This window comes from Oreochromis aureus, linkage group 15 (genome assembly GCF_013358895.1).
Source record: "Oreochromis aureus strain Israel breed Guangdong linkage group 15, ZZ_aureus, whole genome shotgun sequence".
Classification (NCBI taxonomy): Eukaryota; Metazoa; Chordata; class Actinopteri; order Cichliformes; family Cichlidae; genus Oreochromis; species Oreochromis aureus.
In genome coordinates, this window is record NC_052956.1 from 29,488,250 (window position 1) to 29,513,201 (window position 24,952).

A 24,952-nucleotide genomic window follows, 5' to 3' on the forward strand; every position below is an offset into this window, starting at 1 on the left:
ATCCCAGAAATAAACCCTAGACAAAGTGAATCTGTGAACTAAGGTGTAGGTCTATTAGGTTGTGTAAATGTTGTGGTGATCCTCGAGTTGGGGGATGGGTGTTCATACTGGAGTGCAAAATTAAAACTAATGGAAGATGGACAAGAAAAGTTCAAAGCCATCAGGTGCTCAGTTTAGAAAAAAGAGAAAAGAAGAGGAGGAGAAACGAGCAAAAGATACAGGTAAGCAGATGTGTCATTGGATAATGGCAGGTCATCCTGAAACAATCAGAATCAGAATCATACTTTATTAATCCCTAAGGAAATAATGTGGGTTACAGTTGCTCCAATAAGAAATGGTAAAAATAGTAACAGTAACAGACTAAATTCCAAACAATACATTATGTTACAGATTTTAATATTAATTAGTCATTGTCAGTTGTTGATTTGTCCTGTTCTCATTGTATGATGAATTATGATGGCTGTTTGGTAGCTGTTTGCATACAATGCATACTCACTCTCTCTCTCTCTCTTCATATGTGTGTGTGTGTGTGTGTGTGTGTGTGTGTGTGTGTGTGCGTGTGTGTGTTTCTTTGGCGAAATTCAGTATGGTTCCGACAACAGTTTTATGTTAATGTAATATTAATCCTTAATATGTTTTATATGTGTGTGTGTGTGGGGGGGGGGGGCAAACAGGCTAGGACCGCCAATGGCTGAAAAGCATGTTCATGGAAACATCGTCGGGTCTGCCGTGATTTGTTTACAATGGGACTTCTGCTCCTGAACCTCTGCGCACAGAGTCCGCAAATCGGGGCTATACAAAGTCAGTTTACGCAGGACTGTAAGCTGTCAGGCGTGAGCGGTGTTTGTCTTTAACATAGTTCACGGTGGAGAACAGCTGCTGACATAATGTGGATCCGAAGATCCATAATTGGCCTACCTGGGGTTGAAAGTCTAAAAAGTCTAAATGCACGCGCGTTTGGTATATACCGCTTCATGCGAGTGTGACGCTTATTTTGAGCGATGAAAAAATAATAGAATATCATTTTATTTTTATATTTCAATATCACAATAATCTTCCAATTTAGAATTTTAAAAAGAACTAACATAAATAAAATACACTTCAGCTAAATACTTCTAATTTATTTGCCCAAACCACGCGGAGCCGCACTATAAGGACTAAAGAGCCGCATGCGGCTCCGGAGCCGCAGGTTGCCGACCCTTGCCCTAAACACTTAAAACTGTAAGCTAATGTTATATAAGAGCAGATGCTGCTGGTGCAATAAGCTGTACGTTTTACGTCCAATGGATGCATGATCCGATTAGTCGACTAATCGCAAAAATAATCGGTGACTAGTCGACTATCAAAATAATCGTTTGTGGCAGCCCTAGTGCACACGTCTGATGTCGCTCACAGTGGTCCAAGGGATCGCTCAGGGAGTTTGTGTGTTCGCTCAGACACATGAAAAATTAGAGGGAAGATTGGTGGAAACATTATGGGTTCGCGGAGTCAGACGTGGATCAAATATTGTGCAGTATTTTGAAGTTCACTAAACATAGATGTTTACATTTTTCATTTGTTTTTTAATATTGCAAACATTTGCACTGTAATCAGTATTTGCACACTATTTTATATTATTTTTTGACAATCTTTAAAGCCATTATTCAATACATTGTTATTGTTAAATAAATATGGTCAAATAATCGAGATCTCAATTTCAGTGAAAATAATCGTGATTATCATTTTTGCCATAATCGAACAGCCCTACCTGAAACAAACTGCTCTTTTGGACAGAAAACAGTCACATTAGTAATATTGTAGTAGTAACATTAGTAAAATGAAACAAGTGTGTGCAGCAGCAGAAAACACAAAGTGGATTACTCACCAGCGTTGGAGATGCGTCTCCCTCTCTCCCAGTCCTGCTGCTCTCTGTCCAACTGCTCCTGCTGCTCCTTCTCCAGCCGCTCTCTCTCTGCTTTCTCCCTCTCCATCAGTTCACGCTCGGCACGCTCCTGCTGCTCCCGCTCCAGTCGCTCTTTCTCTGCCTGCGCCTCCCTCTCCTGACGCTCCCGTTCCTGACGTTCGCGCTCCTGACGCTCCAGCATCTCTCGCTCCAGGCGCTCCCTCTCTTGGCGCTCCCGCTCCTGACGCTCTCTCTCCTGACGTTCTCTCTCCTGGCGCTCCCTCTCCATCTCCTTCTGTCTCTGTGCCTCCTGAAGCTGCCTGGAGGAGCAAAAGAGATGCAGGAAAATGACGCAATTTTTTTTTAAAAGAAAAAGAAAAGAAAATCATATTTCAATTGCTTCTGTTGTCTTGGTCAAATTTCTCCAAATAAATAATCTCCAAAAAAAATAAAAAAATAAATTTGAGCCTCTTTGAGTCTACAATCAAATAATGTGTGCTGTTCTATTTACAATGAACAGTTAACTGCGAAGATGGGTTTAAAAAAAAACAAAAAACAAAACAGGATAAAAGAGTAATAAGTGTAAATGCTATGAATGAGTTCGATGCACATATTGACCCTGGTGACCAGCGGGCAATTACTCACATCATTACATAACAATGTCATATGATAACAAAATTTCCTCGGTGCAATAACCATGCTGTTACGCAACTTCAGCCAACTTCGTTAAAATCTGTCCGCATTAAAAACGCACACACTGACTGCCTGATGTGAAAGCCTGCTGCACAGAGCCAGGCGTGCCTGTCAGAGACACAGAAATATCAAAACTCTCACTGTGGCTTTTTTCCCCTGACCTAAAATCTTAAAATGTGACCCCAATACTGTGTTCAGCACAGAACGTGGTTGCAGACTCATGTTTAGCCACTAGGTGTCAGCAGAAGGCAACAGCAGAAGAAGAGGGAAACAAGAAATGAACCGTTTAAACACTGTGTGTCAGTGTGAGCACTTCTGTGTGCCTGCATGTGGAAATGAAATCAAGTGCAACATAAAGGAGGCCATTTTTCATTTGCTATAGCTGAGATTCTGTGCAAAGATCGCTGCAAGTAAACCATTCAGTTTACAAGAATATAAAAAAAAGAACACATTAATAAGAAAAACTATCATGACCTAGTTTGAAAAAAAAACCAACTAATACTTTAACACCTTTTTAGAACCTTAACTAGAAGGTAAGACCAAACAATATTTAAATGGTGCACTATAATTATACAAAAAACAAAAACAAAAACACAGTGAACTGATAAGAAAAAGAAGACATTTTGAGACCTTTTCTCTGATTTCAACCATCAGATTTTCTACTTGTGCTTTGTCCACTGGGCTACTATGACTCCATGAGGATGTGAGCACAGACCCAGTATGCTGTGTAGCAGAGCTTACTGGGGGAGTAAGCTAATATTGCTTTAAAAGGTTTTAAAAAGCACAATAGGTACAGGTTAGAAAAGTGACAACGAAAAGAAGAACACCAAACTGTTAAATGGAGGGGAGCTCATGGTCTCCAGTATCCAGAACCCTATGGAAAAAGCCCATATTTGTAGACCAGGTTGGTCTACAAAAACATCTGCCCCTCAGCGCTCTGTGGTGCTACATATTTTTATTTGTAATGCCCTTTTTGGGCCGATGCTACAGGTGTTAGTGGACTGCCTCGCAGTCACAATTGAGCCATATGGATTGCATGTTTGAAGACTTGCTCTTCTCTAGAGCAGGTTATGCTCAAGATAAGAGATCAACACATAGCCCCACCCCCCAGTGCACTTCTCCGAAACATAATGTCCACTCCAGGAAAAGCCTATGGAGCTCAGCAAGTAAAAAGACACTGTCTCAACACCGTTTCACACCAATGAGATTGCAGCTGAAAGGACACAGCTACACACTAAAAGGAGGAGCTCCTTAACATCTAATTTCATTGTAATTACTGACTAATAAGAGCGAGAATTCTGCAACCATACACAGCATGCTTTTCTCCCTTTAAATAGACTTTAAATAGTGAATTTTAAATAAATACAATTCTACAAGCTATGCAGTGCTTTTCCAGTCTTACTGACCAAACAATCATACAGCAGTTTTTACACCCTATAGTGTGCTTTTACCAACACACACACACACTCACACCACGCACACGTTCAGTCTGTATCATGTGCTCAGCTTTTTCAGATTATAGTTTTTATAGTGAAGCCAGATAATGGCCATGTTGAACTAGCTTCATAGGACAGATCCCTGCTCCATTGAATACATATGAAATCATCTACCAGAGCCATGCAGCACTCTGATAGACTTTTGGGTACAAATAAATACAGTGTGTGGCTGTGTGTGTGTGTGTGACTGTGTGTGTGTGTGTGTGTTCCTGTCTAGCTATCTTTGTGAGGACCGAAATCTGCATTCTACTATACTTGTGAGAACCAGCAGTCACTTGTGAGGACACACAACCCGGTCCTCACATTTTTGAAGGCATTTAAAGGCATTTTTGAGGCTCAAAATGGGGTTTTAGTGTCAGGGTTACAATTAGGTTATGGTTAGGTTTAGGGTAAGGGTTAGGGTTAGGCATTCATTTTTAATGGTTAGGGGCTAGAGAAACCATTATGTCAATGAGGGTCCTCACTAAGATAGCTGAACGGGGTTGTGTGTGTGTGTGTGTGTGTGTGTGTGTGTGTGTGTGTGTGTGTGTGTGAGAGAGAACTGGGGGAAAGAACAAGAGTTAAAATGTGAGGCAGAGAGCAGGTGCAAACAGCGGGAGGGTGTAATCTGTCAGGTTCACACACAGAAATCTTTCATTTAATTGGAAAGCCTCGACTGTGTTGTCATAGCCTGATTTACGGGGTCATAAATTATATTGGTTGCAAATAAGTGAGCATTACATTCATAAATTACACAACCAAGAAGAGAGATGGTGGGAAATTAAGTTAAATGCCAAAAGGCACTCCCTCTCCCTCTCTCACACACACACACCCCCCAAATGAGATGCTGTCAGGTCGCTTGCCCTCACTCATCCTGTTCTTCTGAAAGCTGACTCACAGCTAAAAGTCAATCATCAGCACAAATGCTGCTTAATGCAAACTCCCTTTGCTTCCATCTGCCGGAGGGATAGATACACACACACACACACACACACACACACACACACACACACACACACACACACACACACACACACACACACACACACACACACACACACACAGAGGGAGGAAGGTTTGGATTTGTGGGTTCTCACACAGTAGCAGATATTTTGATTGTTCACTTCCAAGCCAAGGCAAGCAGTTACAATAACAAGGAAAGGATGACAGACCTAACACCTGTTTCAAATCCTACATTTACCCTTTTATTTTTAAACTGTACATTTTGAATTCTGCACAGCTTCCCAGGTAAGGTATAAAATGAGACCAGATTCACCTTCTACATAATATGATAGACAGAATTAGATTAACAACTGTTCACACTGGAAGCTTACCTGGGATCACTACAGTCAAAAGACAACTGAAAGTAATTTAAATGTGACAGGACAGCTCTCTTCTGGGACTTACCCACTCTTCTGTGCTCACACACTCACTGGTCACTTTGTTAAATATATCTGTTCAACTGTTCAACAAAGAGAAAAGCCAGAGTACTCTGAGCTAATAAGAAAGCAACGGTAACTGAAATAACCACTTTTCATCCAAGGTATGTAGAAGCATGTCTCACACTCAAGACTCACTGATGTGCAGCTGACAAATTAGCAGCAATTGTGTGATGCCATAAAGTCAGGTCCCATCACCTTCTTGAATCTATGGCATCAAATACTGAATCAGTTTTTAAGTCACAAGGGCTTCCATCCCAGTACTAGCTTTTAAAGTAGAAGTTACATTCTCCCAAATATGGTGACGCAGAGCTTTATGTTATGTACTTTCACCACATCTTATGTACTCACAGGCACGCCCACACACACCCAGATGCATTGGGAACAATTAGTATCTCTCCTGGTAACACAGACATGCAACCTATATGAGGCAACTGACTGCATTACTAGCTGCAAAGTCAACTGAGCTCAACTTTGCAGAACTAATGCTGCACGCTCAGTTTTATTGCTGGTAATTTAGAAGCTTGATCCAGACAGCCGTTATCTATTATACAGAGAAGAGTTAACAGGGGAATTATTTCAGTGTTTGGCTTCATTATGACTGATTCAGACCTCAAGTAGTACTCAGTCTCAGTTTGGCTGTGATGTGCCTGCAGAGCTCTTCGACAGCTTACTGGGATTAGCCTGACCAGTAAAAGAGCAAAGAGGTGAGAAGATCAAAGAAAAATCTCTTCCTTCAGCAGTGGTATGAATGAAATATGGGTTTCTCCCATTTTCCACTAGCAGAGAGACAGAAAACACCAGAGGATGGAAAGATGGAGAGAAAAGAATGATGGAAGGAAAAGGTGGAAGAAAGCGAGCCCATGGAAGGCTGCTCCCTCCTTAACTCCCTCTCTGCCTGTCACTCACACACAAACCGTCCCAGTTCTCACGGTGTCTCAGTTGTGCATTGATGTAATTAAAGAAAAAAGGGGCAAGCCTGGATTCATGGCCAATGGAAGTGCAGCAGAGCCATGTCTCTGAGGATTTCACAGTCTTCTCTGGAGGCTTTCCAGATCTACAATAATCTACACTCTGATGGCAAACTAGTCCCTGTGGGATCCTCAGTGCTGCAACAGCATCAGAACATCTTTGGGATTAAAAATAACTCGTGATGTCATGGCTGACGGCAGTAAAAAAAGTTTCATCAGGCGTATCAGGAAGAGGTCCACGTTTTTCATTCATTTTGCAATTTTCAGTGTGATGATGGTCAAAGTGCTAGCAGCAAAATGTTAGCAGGGATGTAGGCACCTGGTGCAATTTATCAACCAGCAATGTTGGAAGTTATCCTAAAGCCTTTCTGTGTTCTAAATTCATATGTGCTTTATTACTCAGACAGGGAAAGTGTAGAAATAATCCTCTGTGAAAAGGATGACTGCTCCAGTCAGCTGCTGTTGAGATGTTTGTGGCAGACCCTGGGCACACATGAAAACACCTACAGGTCACTCCTAAAGCTTCATGACAATTTAATAGTTTGCAAGATTTAATTCCATCTGGTCCTAGAGATTAAACCAAAACACTGCCGGATGGTCAGAACATGAACAGCCTGGCAGTGATGCAACCCACTAGCAGGACTGATTATAACAGTTCAAGGACCTTCTGTAGTGGGTCCTTGGAGCCCTTATCCACTGGTAACTACTGTGTTCAGTTGCTAAGAATTAGATTTACAATGGTTCTCCCAAAAACACTGCTCACATCACGTGTTATTACTAACAACCACAAGTTATTTAAGATGAAGTTGTTTTGTGTATTATTTCACTCTATTTCTGTCAGAATTGCATCTAAAATTGTAAATTATATCATACAGAACTATACCTCAAAATCTACAGGGTGGGCCATTTATATGGATACACCGTAATAACATGGGAATGGTTGGTGATATTAAAGTCCTGTTTGTGGCACATTAGTATATGTGAGGGGGCAAACTCCTCAAAATGGGTGGTGACCATGGTGGCCATTTAGAAGTCGGCCATCTTGGATACAACTTTTGTTTTTTCAATAGGAAGAGGGCCATGTGACACATCAAACTTATTGGTAATGTCACAAGAAAAACAATGGTGTCCTTGGTTTCAACGCAACTTTATTCTTTCATGAGTTATTTACAAGTTTCTCTTTGTTCACAGCCATTGACCTGTCGAAGAGGTTAACACGTGAGGAGCGGATCGAAATTGTGTTGATATCTGGTGAACGCAGTAACCGGGTCATTGCAGCAGATTTCAATGCAAGACACCCTACGAGACCACCCATCTCCCATGCTACAGTTAGCAAACTGCTTGCTAAGTTTCGTGAAACTGGTTCAGTGTTGGATTTGCCAAAATGTGGACGCAAGAAAACTGTCACTAATGAAGAAACATCAGTGGCTTTCCTAGCTTCATTCAGCAAGAGCCCACAGCGTAGCACTTGCCGCATGTCACTGGAGAGTGGCATTAGTCGAACATCCTTCGGGCGGATATGGCACCCTTACATTAACGAGGATGACCCAGATCGGCGGAACATCCACGCAGAAGATTTTGTTCAGTGATGAGGCAAACTGTTATGATGGTGAAGTTAACAAACAAAACCACCACTATTGCTACTCACAAATGGCACCCTTACGAACTCCAGCTACTGCAGCATCTCAAAAACGAGGATGACCCAGATCGGCTGTGTGTATTTGTAGCGCATTTCATCTCCGAATTTGTAGAATGGGCAAAATGTTTGTAAAGCAAAAACAACCGATATATGGAGCGACTGCCTGGAACAGGACCCTCAGTTCACCCACTTTGCACCAGAAAGAGATTTTGTTCAGTGATGAGGCAAACTGTTATGTGAATGCAAAGTGAAGTTAACAAACAAAACCACCACTATTGGTCTTTTACAATCTAACCCAAAGTTGATGTATGGATCCATTACTCTCTTAAGACCCTGTTGTACTTTTTCCTTTGAACAACAAAATTCTGTTGATGGTTTGGTGTTTCTGGTTTTTTCCATGGTTGATTACAACGATAGTGGGTCCATTCTTCATCAATGGAAACCTCAAGGCCACTGGATATTTGAAATTGCTACATGATGATGTGTTTCCCTCTTTATGCACTGAAGCTGGCACGTTCCCTGAGTTTTTCCAGCAAGATGGTGCACCACCACATTATGGGTGCCAGGTCAAGGCCACTGGATATTTGAAATTGCTACATGATGATGTGTTTCCCTCTTTATGCACTGAAGCTGGCACGAGTGCACCACCACATTATGGGTGCCAGGTCCGCAGCATTCCTAGATGAACAGTTTCCTGGAAAGTGGATTGGTCGTCGTGGGCCAGTTGAATGGCCCCAAGGTCTCCGATCAGACCCCTTAGACTTTTATCTTTGGGGTCATCTGAAGGCAATTGTCTATGGTGTGAAGATACGAGATGTGCAGCACCTGAAACTACGGATACTGGATGCCTGTGCTGGCATTTCTCCTGCGGTGTTGCTATCAGTGTGTGAAGAGTGGGAGAAGAGGGTTGCATTGACAATCCAACACAATGGGCAGCACATTGAACACATTTTATAAGTAGTCAGAAACTTGTAAATAACTCATGAAAGAATAAAGTTATGTTGAAACCAAGCACACCATTGTTTTTCTTGTGACATTACCAATAAGTTTGATGTGTCACATGGCCCTCTTCCTATTGAAAAACTCAAAAGTTGTATCCAAGATGGCCGACTTCTAAATGGCCACCATGGTCACCACCCATCTTGAGGAGTTTGCCCCCTCACATATACTAATGTGCCACAAACAGGACTTTAATATCACCAACCATTCCCATTTTATTACGGTGTATCCATATAAATGGCCCACCCGGTATATGTTTTATATTAGATATTAGTTAAGTTACAGCAAATGGAGTGTAAGAACATTTACACCAACCAATCACTGAATCCAAGCACAGTGGTTAAAAAAGTGGTATGCCAACTGTCGGGGACAATGTGCAGCATAATAAAGGTTATCTTTATTAAGTGACAAGTTCCAGGTTAGAAGTAAGAATATTCATAGCCAACTTTTTACCTTTCAGCCTCTTTTAAAACTTCTTAAGCTCATTTCGAGCTCTATATTTTTAGTCTGGGATAGTAGAGAATAGCTTGCCATAATTCACAGTCTAGACAAATCCTGATTTAGCTGGTTGAATTTCAAATCCCTCTCTGAAATTCTGATTAACTGCTCCTACAAACAGAAGGTTTGAACTGCAGGTGGGTGTGGCTGCTGTGCTTACAGTTGTATTTTTGCACATTTTTAACTACACTTTGCCACTGAAGGGTGTGAAGGGTGGCTCAAGACTTTTGCACAGTGCTGTATATATGACAGAAAATAAAAGCAGACTAGTAACATCTATGCTACAGAACTGTGTTCCCACAGGGACTTTTGTTGTAGGGGTACATTCTGACAAAGAAACATGAACTCCTAGAGATAGTGTAATTTGTCTTGTGTGCTCTCCCTCTGGTGACGGAGGTGTACTTGCTGAATCAGTTCTAATTAGAGCGAGGAGGCAACCTCAGCTCTGCTGTTGAGGTTGGAGTTTGTTTTGTTGTAGTTAAATGGCTCTGCTGGTGTTGATGAATGTCTTCAGGCTCAGAGGATTTTCATGCTCTTGACTGGTGCAACTTTTTGCCCAGAAAAGGACATGGGAATCATGACTTGGATGTGTCAGGTTTCCAGCCTGAACATACAGGTTACAATGCAGGGCCATCCTTTTGTCTAAGTGCGATAAGTAGTAGTGTGCCAGCTGCTGGACAAACATACACACAAATGCTAAAATTTATGAACGTAACACACGCACACAGCATTCTTCTAAGAGGGAGATCATGACATTCCTACACAGTGAGCACACCCACTTAAAATATCCCATCTGGAGAGACATGGTCGTGAAGAGTGTGAATGTGGTTAAATGTGTGTTCTCTTGTATCTGTGTACGGGGAGGAGGGAGCAGAGTGCCTGTAGTCTGTCAGAGGGACACCTTTGAGGTTATGACACAGTGTAGCCTTTCAGCTGATGTCATGTGATAATAATAAGCACATTCCTGTTCAGTGAGAGCAGCTTCTCCCACAGCCGGAACTTCAAGCACACTCAAATGCTTTCATTAAGAACAACATGAGGAAACTGCTTCGTCACACACACTTTTATGGACGGAGAAATGAGCATAGTAAAATTCCTTTTACTCTGTTGAGACACAGTCAGTGTCTGTTAATGGAAATAAATCCAGAATATAAAGCAGCCAGTGAATCTCAGTCAGTTTTCATTTCACATTTGCAAATGTAAAATTTTGCTTTAGAAAAAAATAACTTCCGTTTCCGCTTTAGTTGTCATTCCATAAAATCTGTAATTGCTCCACTCAACTATATTCAAATAAACAGTTTCACAAAATGTATCAAAAAGCACATCCATTCAGCTCATATTCTAATGTGTGAAATCTCCTCCTCATAAGCAGAAGAGAATGGATGGATGGATGGAATTCCATTAAAACCATCCAAACAGCACACACACAGTGACAGGTTCAATTCTGTGCCTCTGATTGGTTGTGGTGAGGATAACAGGCATTACCTGCCAGTCAAAACAGCCACACACAGTTCTAATGAAATTTAAATGGGTGATTTACACCCCAAATAACTTTAACTCTTTTATTTACCAGACTAAACAAGTTATGGTCATGACTGAAGTTGGGCATTTTACACATGGAGTCTATCAGGACTGATGTGATTTTGGAGCAAGCTTAAAGTGGCTGTTGGGGAATAGCAGTTTGTATACTTTGTGTGGCTCAAAAAAATCTTTCCAAAGTTTTTACACAGTTTTCTGTCTAGGAGACGGATTTCAGTATTCTGTTGTCTTTTCCAGAAATCTTTTATGGAATTCCATTCTGGAACTGACAGTGTTTAATAGAGCAGAGTATGTTGTCACTTACAGGAAACCGATGTGACAACTACCACATTAAATTCCCCTTTCTGTACAGTCCTGTCTTATTTCCTGTCTCCAGTGGGTGAATCAAAAAACAAGCTCCTCTTCCCTCCGCATCCCTCTATGCCTTGCAGGGAAACGTCACAGGATTCAAAGCTGTGAAAAGCCTCCTGCACCGTTTAACTGGCGTCTCACTCGCCTCGTGACAAGCGTTGCTGGGAAACCGTTGCTATGCAAGTGTGGGCGGTGGCACGACCTGAATCTCGGCATGCACGTACATGTATATGCACACACGTTCCTTTCGTCTTTGCAAAAACTTTGAGATACTCAGGAAGTCGGAAAGGATTTGGGATGATATTGAAAACATCAAAAGGCCTACAGTCAAAACTGAGAGGCATGAAACGCAGAGGGAGAGAGCTGCACAAGCACAATGCAAACAGCTATAGAACAGGATCTGCAGTCAGGCTGTAAGGATCAAAGAACTGCAAATGTTCGCAAAAGGAGTTAATATTTTTAGTTAGGCAAGAAATCCTATTAAAAAAAACATAAAAACTACTCCTAATGAACTAAAACTAAATAAACTAGAAAAATTTGCATTTCCTGCGAAAATGCTGTGTGGATGCTTTAAAGCTGAAACTGTCTGCTGAAAATAGCTGAAAAAGCTGAAAAGTTGCAGAAATTTGTAATAACTTTGCAGAAGCACAAGAACTTAGAAAAAATGTAATTACTTAGCAGAACTGCAATAAAGTAAAGAAAACATTACTTGGCAGAAATACAATAACATAGCAGAAATATTGTAACTTAGCAGAAACATGATAACTTCTCAGAAATACAGGAATTTAGCAAACATGGTATAAGATTACAGAGATACTTTATTTAACTAAAAAACATTGCAGAAATACTGTGATTGAGCAGAAGTACTAAGATGTAGTAGAAGTACTTTGATTTAGCACAAATACTATTATGGAGGAGTAATACTTTAACATGGGAGAAATATTGATACACACACACACACACACACACACACACACACACACACACACACAGAGAGCAAAGTGTACAGGGGCTGTTAAGAGTCTGGGCTTGGTATATCTAGGTCAGCTAAATTGGCTGCACCTGCTGTAATCAGCACTTACACACACACAGACACAGAGAGAACTATGGGTTTTCTTCAGTGTATTTCTCACATTCAGGATTCCCCTCGAACAAATGGCCATAATTTCCTAACCGTAGGGGATAGAACGCTCATTCTGACACCGTTTTGTTCAGAAGAGATGGGGGAATCCGCAGGTCTTCATAATTCAGAGATAAAATATAAACAATTGAAGATATATGACTTGTAATACACTGTAACTGAGTAGAGGCGAAGCAAAACTGCCTTGACTTGCCCTCAAACAACGTTTTGTAACTCTAAATCTATATGGAGCATCAAAATCATTCTTTCACCGTAAGAAACAGCAGGCTTTGGTGAACAGTCATGGAAATTTTCAGGTCTCTGTTGAAATCCATCAAAAAGATATGACGAGAGAAAAAACGTGCCTCATTTCCAGAGTTTGAAATCTGAAGAAATCTGAGCGAGGTACAAATTTCCTACCCTCAAACAAGTGTAATTCATGGCCAAACGGTAATAGGTGAGGAAATAATTCTTGAATTGTGAGCATCAGGGATGCCTGAAGATATATTGGCACAAGCGTCATGTCTCAACTTTGTTTCGTTAAGGAGATATGACGATTTGAAAATGCCTCTCATTAGAGAATTCCAGCGCTGATTTTGAACAAACTCTCAATTGAGTTTCTATGGAGAGTTTTCAAACTTCATGTTACTCTGAGGAGATTTGCAAAAAATGTATAAGTTCCACAACAATGATAGTGACATTTCCTGAAAGCCAGTAGAGGAATAATAAAGAATAAAGAGAAACAGGAACTCAATAGTGTGGAAGCCCTTTAGGGCATCCACACAATAAAGAGAAACAGGAACTCAATAGTGTGGAAGCCCTTTGAGGGCATCCACACAATAAAGAACTAGAAAATTTGCATTTCCTGCGAAAATGCTGTGTGGATGCCTTAATGCTGAAGCTGTCTGCTGAAAAGCTGAAAAAGATGAAAAGTTGCATGGTGGTGAAAACAAAATGTCACCCTGAGCAGGATTCAAACCTGGCCCTCCTGGACTCAAAGCAGCTACTCATGTCACTGACCCAAACTCATTCGCACAGAGAAGAGGTGGACAGACTGATAACTTTGCTGAAATCAGCAGAAGCTGCTGATAATTGTGCTGATAAGAGGTGAAAAGGCTGAAAATTTTGCAGAAAAGAGGTGACTCAGCAGAATTTCTGCAGAAAAGAGGGAAAGAAGCAGAACGTTGCGCTGAAAAGAGGTGAATGAGCAGAATTTCTGCTGAAAAGAGGCAGAACAACCTGGTTCTGCTCAAATTCACCAATCAGAGGTACTGCCTCTGTCTGCTTCATCAGGCTATGTACTTGTATGTATTTCTGCCATGTTAACAAGAATCTTAGGTCCATATTAGAAAAGCTGCTAAAATCATAATACTTTGCAGAATTGTAATAAATTAGCAAAATAAATTACAGGTCTGTGATAGTGTATAAATTTGTAGTGAAAAAAAAAAGTTGAACAAGGTGGGATTGAACCCACGACCTTTGAGCTGCAGAGCCGTGTCATTACTAATTGCGCCACCTGGAAAGGGGGCGGGCGGCTGAAAGACAGAGACTTGACCAGCAGTTGCTGAAAACAACTGAAAAAGCAGAATTATCTGCTAAAAAAGAGGTGTAGACGCGCTTGATGAAGATGGCTTTATGTGTAAGGGTATACTGAAGAGTGTCAAGAAAGCAGAGTGCATGCAAGCGGGGAAGATGTGTAGCAACTGTCACAGGTAGGACTCGAACCTCTGCCACTGGGTCTCACAGCAGCTGCTCAACCCTCTGAGCCAAATGAGGTCTGGTCACAAACAAAGATATGATGAGAGGAAAAATGTGCACTGTGGAGCACAAGCTGAAATTAGCAGAAAAGTGGTGAAGAAGAAGAACTTTGTGCTTAAAACAACTGAAAAAAAATTGAACTTGTAGCTGACAAGGGGTGAAGGAGATGAAATTTTTACTAAAAAAGAGCTGAAAAACTGAAAATTGTGCTAAAAAGAGGTGAAAAAAGCTGAAATTCTTCCAAAAGAGCAGAAGAGGCTGGAACTTTTCAGCTACTCATTGAGCCAAACTGGTTCTCGCATAACTGAAAAAAGGTGAAAAAGCTGACAACTCTAATAAAAACAGCAGAAGAGGCTGGGATTGAACCCACGACCTGTGAGCTGCAGAGCCGTGTCATTACTGATTGCGCCACCTGGAAAGGGAGTGGGCGTCTAAAACACAGAGACTTGAGCAGTCAGATTTAGATCGATTTAGATCGCGGTGAGAGGCGAAAAACGCCTCTCAACGCCTCTCACCGCGAAAAACCGCTTAAAACGCCTCTTGGCATAGGCACACTTAATAATAAAGATAAAGAATAAAGAGAAACAGGAACTCAATAGTGTGGATGCCTAAAGCATCCACACAATAATAACTAGAAAAATTTGCATTTCCTGCGAAAATGCTGTGTGGATGCCTTAACGCTGAAGCTGTCTGCTGAAAAGCTGAAAAAGATGAAAAGTTGCAAAAAGTTGTATGGTGGTGAAAAAAAAAAAAGTCACCCTGAGCAGGATTCGAACCTGGACCTCCTGGGTGCAAGGCGGATACTCATCTCACTGTGCCAAATTGACTCTCACAAGGTAAGAGATGGAGAGACTGACAATTATGTGAAATGAGCAGAAACTGCTGAAAATTGCGCTGATAAGAGTTGAAATGGTTGAAAATTTTGCAGAAAAGAGGTGAATCAGCAGAATTTCTGCAGAAAAGAGGCAAAACAACCTGTTTCTGCTCAAATTCACCAACCAGAGGTACTGCCTCTGTCTGCTTCATCAGGTGGGTACTTGTATGTATTTCTGCCATGGAGCGTTAACAAGAATCTGAGGTCCATATTAGAAAAGCTGCTAAAATCATAAAACTTGCGCTGAAAAGAGATGAATCAGCAGAGTTTCTGCTGAAAAGAGTTTTTTTTTTCTGAAAACAGCCAAAAAAGCTGGAATTTGTGCTGAAAAGGGGTGAAAAAAATGAAAATTTTGCTGAAAAGGGGTGAAGAAGCTAAACTATACCAAATCAAAGTATTTGTGCCAAAACATAGTGTTTCTGCCATATTGTGGTACTACTACATTACAACATGAATACGGATTAAAGATGAAAGAAACTGGCAACAAATTCCTCCACTACAAACCAGTCGGATACCACTTCTTTGCAGTGTTCACGCTTTACTAAGGCACTACCCAAAAGGCGCCACAAGAGGGCACTCCAACACAAGAGATGAGGTGAATGAGCAGAATTTCTGCTGAAAAGAGGCAGAAGGTTCTGTATGTAGAAAAAGAAATACTGTTGAACCATGTGTGAAATAAATAAAGAAATGAAATGAAAGAACAACCTGGTTCTGCTCAAATTCACCAATCAGAGGTACTGCCTCAGTCTGCTTCATCACGCTGTGTACTTGTTTCTGCCATGGAGCGTTAACAAGAATCTGAGGTCCATATTAGAAAAGCTGCTAAAATCATAAAACTTTGCAGAATTGTAATAAATTAGCAATATAAATTACAGGTCTGTGATAGTGTATAAATTTGTAGTGAAAAAAAAAAAAAACGTGGACCAAGGTGGGACTGAACCCACGACCTTTGAGCTGCAGAGCCGTGTCATTACTGATTGCGCCACCTGGAAAGGGGCAGCGGTCTGAAAGACAGATACTTGGGCAGTCAGAAAATAGATCGCGGTGAGAGGCGAAAACGCCGCTTTTGGAGTTACAAAACGTCGTGTAACTCAAAAACTAGGAGGGCTAGCAGCATAATTCTTGTACTGGGTGAATCAGCGGACTTTGGTGTATTTTGACTGCGATTTTCATAGCTCGTTCTACCTCCGTCGCGGAGATATGACGAGAGAAGAAACGGCTTCATTTCCAGAGTTTGAAGACTGAGAGAAGGACAGAGTTCCACCCTCAAACAAACGTAATTCATTGCTCAACGGTAAGATAATTGTAAAACTGCTTCCACTGTGAGTGTCAGCAGTGTCTGAAGATATATTGGCACAAGCCTCATGTCCTAACTTTGCTTTGTTAAAGAGATTTGGCGATTTGAAAATGCCTCCCGTTTCAGAATTTCAGCTCTGAATTTCAAAACCTCCCATAGACTTTGAATGGGGAGTATTGAGACCTTGTGTCACTCCGAGGCAAATTAAAAAAAAACGGTAAATCTCACAATAAAGATAGTGACATTGTCTGAAAGCCAGCAAAAATACCTACGTTTTGATGTATAATTTGTGGGGGTTGAGTGGAAATTGAGCGAGTAGCAAGAAGTTGTTTAGACATGAAGAGAAAATTCAGAACGGACCAGCACTCACTCTGACTTAATTGCATAGCAACCATAGCAACGCATGTATTTTCTGAAAAATCACAATTTTGCAACTGAAAACTTAAAGAGAGATAAGATTAAAACGGTAGAAGATCTGAAAAAGCTGAATCAGACAGGAATAGCCCAATAATCTGAGAACATTTTAAAGTTTGAATGGAGTTTCTAGGTGAAAGTATGACAAAGTAGTTAAGTTTCAAAGACAAGCAAGTTTTAGCAGAATTGTGGAAGTTTTCCATTCATTTCAATGGGACAAATTAAAGGAAAAAAGTGTAATATTTTAAAAAGTATAATAGTAATAAACACCAGAAGTCATAGCAGGAATTAGCAGAAAGGGCAGAACAGTTTAGAGTTTGAACGGAGAAAATCGGCTGAAAACTGAGGACGTAGTTAAGTGCCGAAAAACGTACGGAAGCAACTAGTAAATAGTGGAATAAAGAATAAAGAGAAACAGGAACTCAATAGTGTGGAAGCCCTTTGAGGGCATCCACACAATAAATCCGAGGAATAGTAATAAGTGTGCCTCTTGGCATAGGCACACTTAATAATAATAATAATAAATCCGACGAATAGTAATAAGTGTGCCTCTTGGCATAGGCACACTTAATAAAGATAAAGAATAAAGAGAAACAGGAACTCAATAGTGTGGAAGCCCTTTGAGGGCATCCACACAAATAGAAAAATTTGCATTTCCTGCGAAATATAAAAAGTTATATGGCGGTGAAGAAACTGAAAATTCTGCTGAAAACAGGTGAAGAAGCAGAATTGTTTTGCTGAAAAGTGGTGAAAAGCCAAAAATTCTACTGAAAGGGGTAAAGACAGAAATTGTTGCTGAAAAGTGGTGAAAAAAAAAAAATGTTGCCTTTCTGCAGAACTCTTCAGAATTCTGCTGAAAAGAGGTTTTTGCTGAAAACAGCTGAAAAAGTTGGGATTTGTGCTGAAAAGTTGTGAAAAAACAGAATTCTGGTGAAAAGGGATGAAGAATGTGAAATTTGTGTTGAAAAGAGTTAAAACAGTATAATTGTGCACTGAAAGAAATGTTGCCATAAGCAGGATTTGAACCCGGGCCTCCCAGTCTGAGAACGGATGCTCATCTCACTGAGCTAAAACACAGGTCAACCCGGCAAGGAAAATCAGTGACGCCACTGATAATGTGGAAGAAATGGGCAAAAAATATTGCATAAAAAATTCAATATCTCAAAAAGTATAGAAGTTATGAGAACCAAAAGATATAGCCGGCATAAGCAGAAAGAGCAGAATTTTTTAAAGTTTGAATGGCGAAAATCGGATAAAAACTGAGGGAGTAGTTAAGTGCCAAAAAACGTATAGAAGCAACTAGAACTAGAAAAATTTGCATTTCCTGCGAAAATGCTGTGTGGATGCTTTAAAGCTTAAGCTGTCTGCTAGAACTAGCTGAAAAAGCTGAAAAGTTGCAGAAATTGTAAAAACTTTGCAGAAGCAAAGGAACTTTGCTTAAATGTAATAACTTAGAACTGCAATATCTTAGAGGAAACATAATACTTGGCAGAAATGCAATAGCATAGCAGAACTTAGCAGAAATATTGTAACTTACCAGAAACATGATAACTTCTCAAAAATACAAGAATTTAGGAGAAATAGTATAAGATAACAGAAAAAATATATTTAGCCAAAAATACTTAAACATTTCAGAAACACTATGATTTAGAAAAATAGTACAACATAGCACATATACTGTAATTTGACAGAAATACTATCATTTGGCAGAAATACTATGTTTCAGCACAAATACTCTGGTTTAGCACAAATATTACAACATAGCAGAAATACAATTATATAGCAGAAATGCTATATTTAGAAAGAAAATATAATATAGTAGAAATACTATGACTTAGCAGAAATACTGTAATCAGCACATATACTATAACATGACAGAAATTCCTCCACTTAGTAGTAATACTATAACATAACACAAATGTTATGATTTGGCACAAAAACCACGATTTGGCAAAATACTATGATTTAGCAGAAGAGGTGAAAATTCTGAAAATTCTGCTGAAAAGTTCAATCAGCAGAATTTCTGCTGAAAAGAGGTGAATGAGAAGATTTCTGCTGAAAAGCGGTTTTTGCTGAAGACAGCAGAAAAAGCTGGGATTTGTGCTGAAAAGTGGTGAAAAAACTGAAAATTCTGGTGAAAAGGGGTGAAAAAGCTGAAATTTGTGTTGAAAAGAGTTAAAAAAGTTTAATTGTTAACTGAAAGAAATGTTGCCATAAGCAGGATTTGAACCCGGGCCTCCCAGTCTGAGAACGGCTGCTCATCTCACTGAGATAAAACACAGCTCAGCCCGGCGAGCAGAAACAAGTGACCACATTGACAATGTGTTCCATTCATTTCAATGGGCAAAAATATTGCATAAAAAGCTTAATATTTTAAAAAGTATAATAGTTAAAAGTACAAAAAGATATAGCAGGAATGAGCAGAAATAGCAGAATCTTGTGAAATTTGAATGGTGAAAATTGCACAAAAATTGTGGAAGTAGTTAAGCGGCAAAGAACGGAGCAACTTGAAGAATAAAGTATAAAGAATAAAGAGAAACAGGAACTCAATAGTGTGGATGCCTTTGAGGGCATCCACACAATAATAAAGAATAAAGAGAAAAAGGAACTCAATAGTGTGGATGCCTTTGAGGGCATCCACACAATAATAAAGTATAAAGAAGAAAGAGAAACAGGAACTCAAAGAAGAAAGGACACTAAAAAAAAACTGCTGGACATTATGGACAATGCTGGGCATCCTCTGCACACGGCCATAAACAACCAGAAGAGTCTGTTCAGTGACAGGTTGCTTCTCCCAAAGACAAGAACCAGCAGACTTAAAAACTCTTTTGTCCCACACGCCATCAGACTGTTCAACTCGTCTCTGGAGGGGAGAGGGAGGGGAAACAGGAGGACAAAGGAGGGGGGAACAACTAAGCTGTAGTGCCTCTTCACTTCACTGTGCAATACTTTTTGTGCAATACTTTTTGTTAATAGTCAACGGTGCAATAGACTTCAATACTTGAAATGTGCAATTCACTTGTATTCTTATTCCTATTTATTCTATTTATCCCCTTCGTATACTTTACTTATATATGTCTCTGTATTTATATATGTGTGTATATATAATATTCTGCTCACCCTCTGTAACTTCTGTCGGTGCTGTGCTTTTGGAAACCAAATTTCCCAGAGGAATCCACCCAAAAGGGTGGGATTAATAAAGTTTTATCTTATCTTATCTTATCTTATCGTATCTTATGTTCAGCTTCATCAGTTTTGGACAGGAGTCCCTACAGCAGTCGCAGCCTGGAGGCTCTTCCACGCCAACCCATCACACGATCATTACACACCGTTTCTGTATTTCCAGCAAGCTCTAACGCACAGTAACTGAGTGACTATTAACCGAATACCTTAGTAATTAATGACAGCAATCTGCGACACAGCATGACAAAAGCTCGCTCAGAGTGACACTTTCTGAAGCAGCATTTAGGGCCGTCACAAGCTCCCATTTTTACAGCATAATAGGTCCACTTTAACAATGTGAGGAGAAGAAGCCAACAGAATGAGGGCTTCTCCTGCCACTTCTATATTCTTGTTAAACCATGTCATGTTTTTATTATTGACTATAGTGGTTATCCAGAGAGGGAGATGCTTCATTACGTCCCAGAATACTGGAAAACAAAGAAGCTCACATTCTGTCAGCTTTAATCAGATACAGAATAACTAAATCAAGTTAAACTGAGAGAGCGAATTAACAGAAAAATGTCGGTGTTCTTTAAACACTGAATTATCTGTAAAGAGAACCTTAACCACATCTGTGTAACGTCAGCGCAATCTGTCCGAGCAGAAGAACACCGCCCGTTTCAGTCGATTTATTTTTGTTTTACTTCATCCTGAATGATGAGTGATTTTATCCACTGGCTGTAACACTCAATGACCCTGGAAATATTTCTCTGTACAGCCCTTCATACTAAAATATTGTATGAATATTTCAATCTGTGGGTTTAAGGCGTTTCGGGTGTTTAAACATCGAGCTGAAAATTATGTCACAATCTGGCTTTGCCATTTTGCCACAAGTGACAACTGCGCTGAAACTCCTGGGACACTCAAGTCTGGCAAAATCTGCTGGCCAGCTGGAGTCAGTGGCTCGCTTGATTGGCTCACAGGACAAGGAAGTGTTGTCTGAATGAACAGGAGCCCAGATGGACCATATGGACCTACTCTATGAAGAATCTAGTCTAAATGTGCAATATACACATACACACACTCCATGTGTCATTTGACCCACTGACAAAAGACCCCAACCCTGCTATCAAAGCAATCCGTCTTAGAGTTTTGTGTGTGTGTGCTTGTATGCAAAGAGTGTGGATTAATATCCAGCACTGTCATTTGAGAATATCTGCGGATATCAGCACAGGTTTATGAGAGCATTCGTTTCCATCAGCAGCTGCTGTGGTCTTACCTTCAAGCTCTTTCGCTAACAGCTAACAGAACCTGAGCAGAAACACACATGCATCTTTATCCTCTCCCATACCTCCATCCTCGCTTTCATTCAAGGCGATGCAACACATTTCCTCTTTCGCTCTCTTCCCCGACACACTCGCTCGCTCCCACACAGCACACGGCTATTTATAACACAGCCTATTATTTCCAGCTCGTGTCTTTTTAATCTGAGGGTAGTACCCTGCATTTCTGAACAGGTGGTTCAGCTTCACTTTTTCCCTTAGCTGCAGAATGAATGAATACATGCAACAAATCACTCACTCCTGAAGTGGCATTGTCTGCTTGCTTGCCTTCATCTATGTATTCATGAAAAGCAGGAATACTAAGAGGGGGAAAAAAACAACAAACACAGGGAAAATCCCATCACAGAGATGTTTGGATATTCTGGCCTTTCCACAGTAGAAGGATCTCAGTGTTTGCTTCTCACACAGAGCAGAGGACCCACAAGTGAGCAAGATGAAGCCACACTGATGAGTGTGGAATGAGTCTGAATGAACATGTGTGGTTAACTGAGGAACGAGGTGGATCTCAAAACGAGGCAGAGAGGAATTTGGAGAGGGGGGAAGACAATCTCTGTATATCCACACTCTCAATTTCTTTATTCACTCCCTCTCTCCATCATTCACACAGCACAAAGCTGAATGATTCCTGATGAACAGCAGAGAGCAAACTGAAATTAAATATTAGCTCCTTTGATGATAGTGTCTGGAATTATTCATAACAGACATGAAACAGGCTGGATGAGACAAAGGTGTCAAAGACAACTTATAAGACAACATAGAATAAATCTCAGTGAAACTTACGAGTGGATTTATTTCTCCAGGTTTTATTTTATGTTTGAGTGCCTCCCAATAATTTCACCTTTTTTTTTCTTCCTGTTTTGTAATAAATTACAAAACAGGAAGTGAAAGATTAAAGATTGAAGGTGATGAAAGACTCTAGCTCTCTCTTCAGCTAATACTTTAGCCATAGTCTGATGCTATGCTAGCTCTTCTTCGTCATAATCTGACCCCGAACTAGACCCAGAAGTGTTTCCTTAAAAATGCTGTAAGATGCTGGCCTATCAAGTTAGTATACCAGTAGAATAAGAAACAGAACTTCTGTGATTAATCCACATCAAAATGTCAGTAAACTTCCTGCTAGGATTAAATGTTGAGCAGTTTTTGAGTCGTGAACTTGACCACCTTATCAAAGTTACAGCCAGTAGTAAAGGAAGCAGCAGAGGCGGTTTCCCAGGAGGTGTAAGCAGTGCTAAGGCTAACCCGCAGATGACACTGCTTCCATCTATTCTGCTCCCAAATGTAAGTCCCTAGTAAAATAAATGGAACTATTTAATGCTCAACAACAAAACGAGGTGAGAGACTGCTGTGATCCCAAAGGAGACATGGCTAACCTAGGCTGTACAACCTAGGCTGATGCCGCTAGCTTGCACGGGCTAATAACATTAAGCCTGGAATAAATTTGCAAGAAATTCAAGCAAACCTTTTTCACATTGTCATTATGGGGTATTGTGTGTAGAATTTTGAGGTGAAAAATGAATTGAATTCATTTTGAAATAAGACTTTAACATGACCTAATGTGGAAGAAGTGAAAAGTTGTGAATACTTTCCAAATGCACAGTATAGAGCTCAATGAGTTCGAGCCCGTTATTGAAATAGGACACCACTGAGGCAACAAGGCTGTTTGTGAAATTTGTTCCCTCAAAAATCCCTCCCTTCTACAATCAAGTGTAAGTGGTTTTATTACAAAGTGGAAATGTTTAAGAAACACAGCAACTCCTGACCACAGACCAGGTAAAGTTATAGAGCGTGGTCGCAAGTGCTGCAAGAGTCATCAGTCATCAGTGCGCTGCAACTTGATAACTACAGTTTATCAGGCAAACATCCTCTGGCATTAATATCCGGTGACAGTGCCAACCACTACACCACCCGTCCCTAATTTTACCTAATTTTAGGTGGCCTTAGCGCTCTAACATTGCTAAAATACTGTCTGAAACCACATTAGTCTTCCTGATGTAGAGCCTTGGCTATGAATATGAGCCATAGTTGATCCCACAGCAACACAAGCCACCTGCTGAAGTTCAGAAAATTTAGAATTAAAAGTCTCAAAAATGGCTTTTAGACTGCTGTGGATTAACTACGGGTGTGTCTACAGTCAGGTGAAAACCATAAACGTTTCGAGTGATTAGCTGCAGTAGGCAGGATGTACAGTGGAGGTATACAGAGCCAAGACTGAATTAATGTGTTGGACAGTTTGGTCAGATCAGCAAACACTACAAACTGATCCTACAAATTAAAATCCCATGATGACTGTTTCACAGATGTTCAAATAAACAGTCAACAAAACCAGCTGGATCACAGACAGTGGTGTAATGAGGGGATGTAAGACAGCCATCTGTTGATCAAAAAGTAATATTTGTAAACCCAAGAGTCCAAAGCTTGCAGTGAGTTTGTGTTTCTTTTAATAAAGCAGAAAGGTTAGTACTAATATGCATTTCATTTTTACACTACTCCCCTCACATTGCCTCTTCTCCCGTCACTGCCCCTCTCACTTTTCTCATCCTATGTTCTCCTTGATCCACACATCTTTGCACACTCTTCCACAGGCTTGACACTAGCCTCTGTATCATCAGATGACCTCAGTCACGTCTTTACTTGCTGCCTGTCTGTCATCTGTTGCTAAGTATGGAGCGTGACTGGAACTGGGAACAAGAGCATGGAAGGGAAGGTAAGAAGGAAGAGATCGATGACAGCAGGCAGAGAAAATGGTAAAAGAGAAAAAGCAAAAGGGAAGTGGAAAAAACAGCAACAAGTAATGGAGGGGACACCAGCAGCCAGATTCAAGTTCCCCTCCAACACAATTAGAAGTATCGAGGCCCACTTTCACAGAAATCACTGTACTTTTCCATTTATTTCTAATTATGAGATAAACTAAAACAAGTAAATGGAACCACAGCTAATAAAACCAGTTTAAAAAAAAAATTGATCTAATATGCTTCCTTCCACTACGGCAAAAAGTTTGGTGGGTGGGCATGTCAAAAACACCATATAGATGATTGCATTTTGCATGTGTCTGCAAGTCTAAGTGGGCCTTGAATTTTGCAGGAATGCAAAGATGATTTTGCAGTATGTTGGAATATCTGTCTTAAGCATTACTGGACTTGCTGTGGCAGCCGGTTAAAAAGGTGCATGTAAACAGTCTAAGTAGTCTATGCCAGAAGCACAAATGCAACACAGTTCTAGTCAAATTAGAAAATGCCCCCCCCCCCCCAAAAAAAAAACAAACAAAAACAAAACCCCAAAACAAAACCCCAGTTCAGCCCAAACCTTCACATTTATTCAATGCCTTCACTGTCTCACAGTACACAATACTTTAAAATACTGAAGTGTTCACCAGGATTGGAGTTTGGTGATTTGGAGAATCATCACATTTGCAATGTGCTTGAACACCTGGATTGATCATGTTTCAAGTGTTACACATTTCCCTTTGATGCCTCTATTTATTTCTCACTTCACTGTTAA

The 24,952-nt window shown here is 40.4% G+C and overlaps 1 protein-coding gene across 4 annotated transcripts in view; it reads right to left on the reverse strand.

Annotated features, from left to right (window-relative positions):
* The window catches only part of enah (ENAH actin regulator), a 179,706-nt gene that overhangs the window by 28,637 nt on the left and 126,117 nt on the right, over positions 1-24,952 (reverse strand). For all 4 annotated transcript variants that reach the window (XM_039599025.1, XM_039599023.1, XM_039599022.1 and 1 more), the window contains exon 5: positions 1,865-2,202. In XM_039599025.1, coding sequence (XP_039454959.1) covers positions 1,865-2,202 — 338 coding nt within the window. The remainder of the gene's footprint in view (positions 1-1,864; positions 2,203-24,952) is intronic.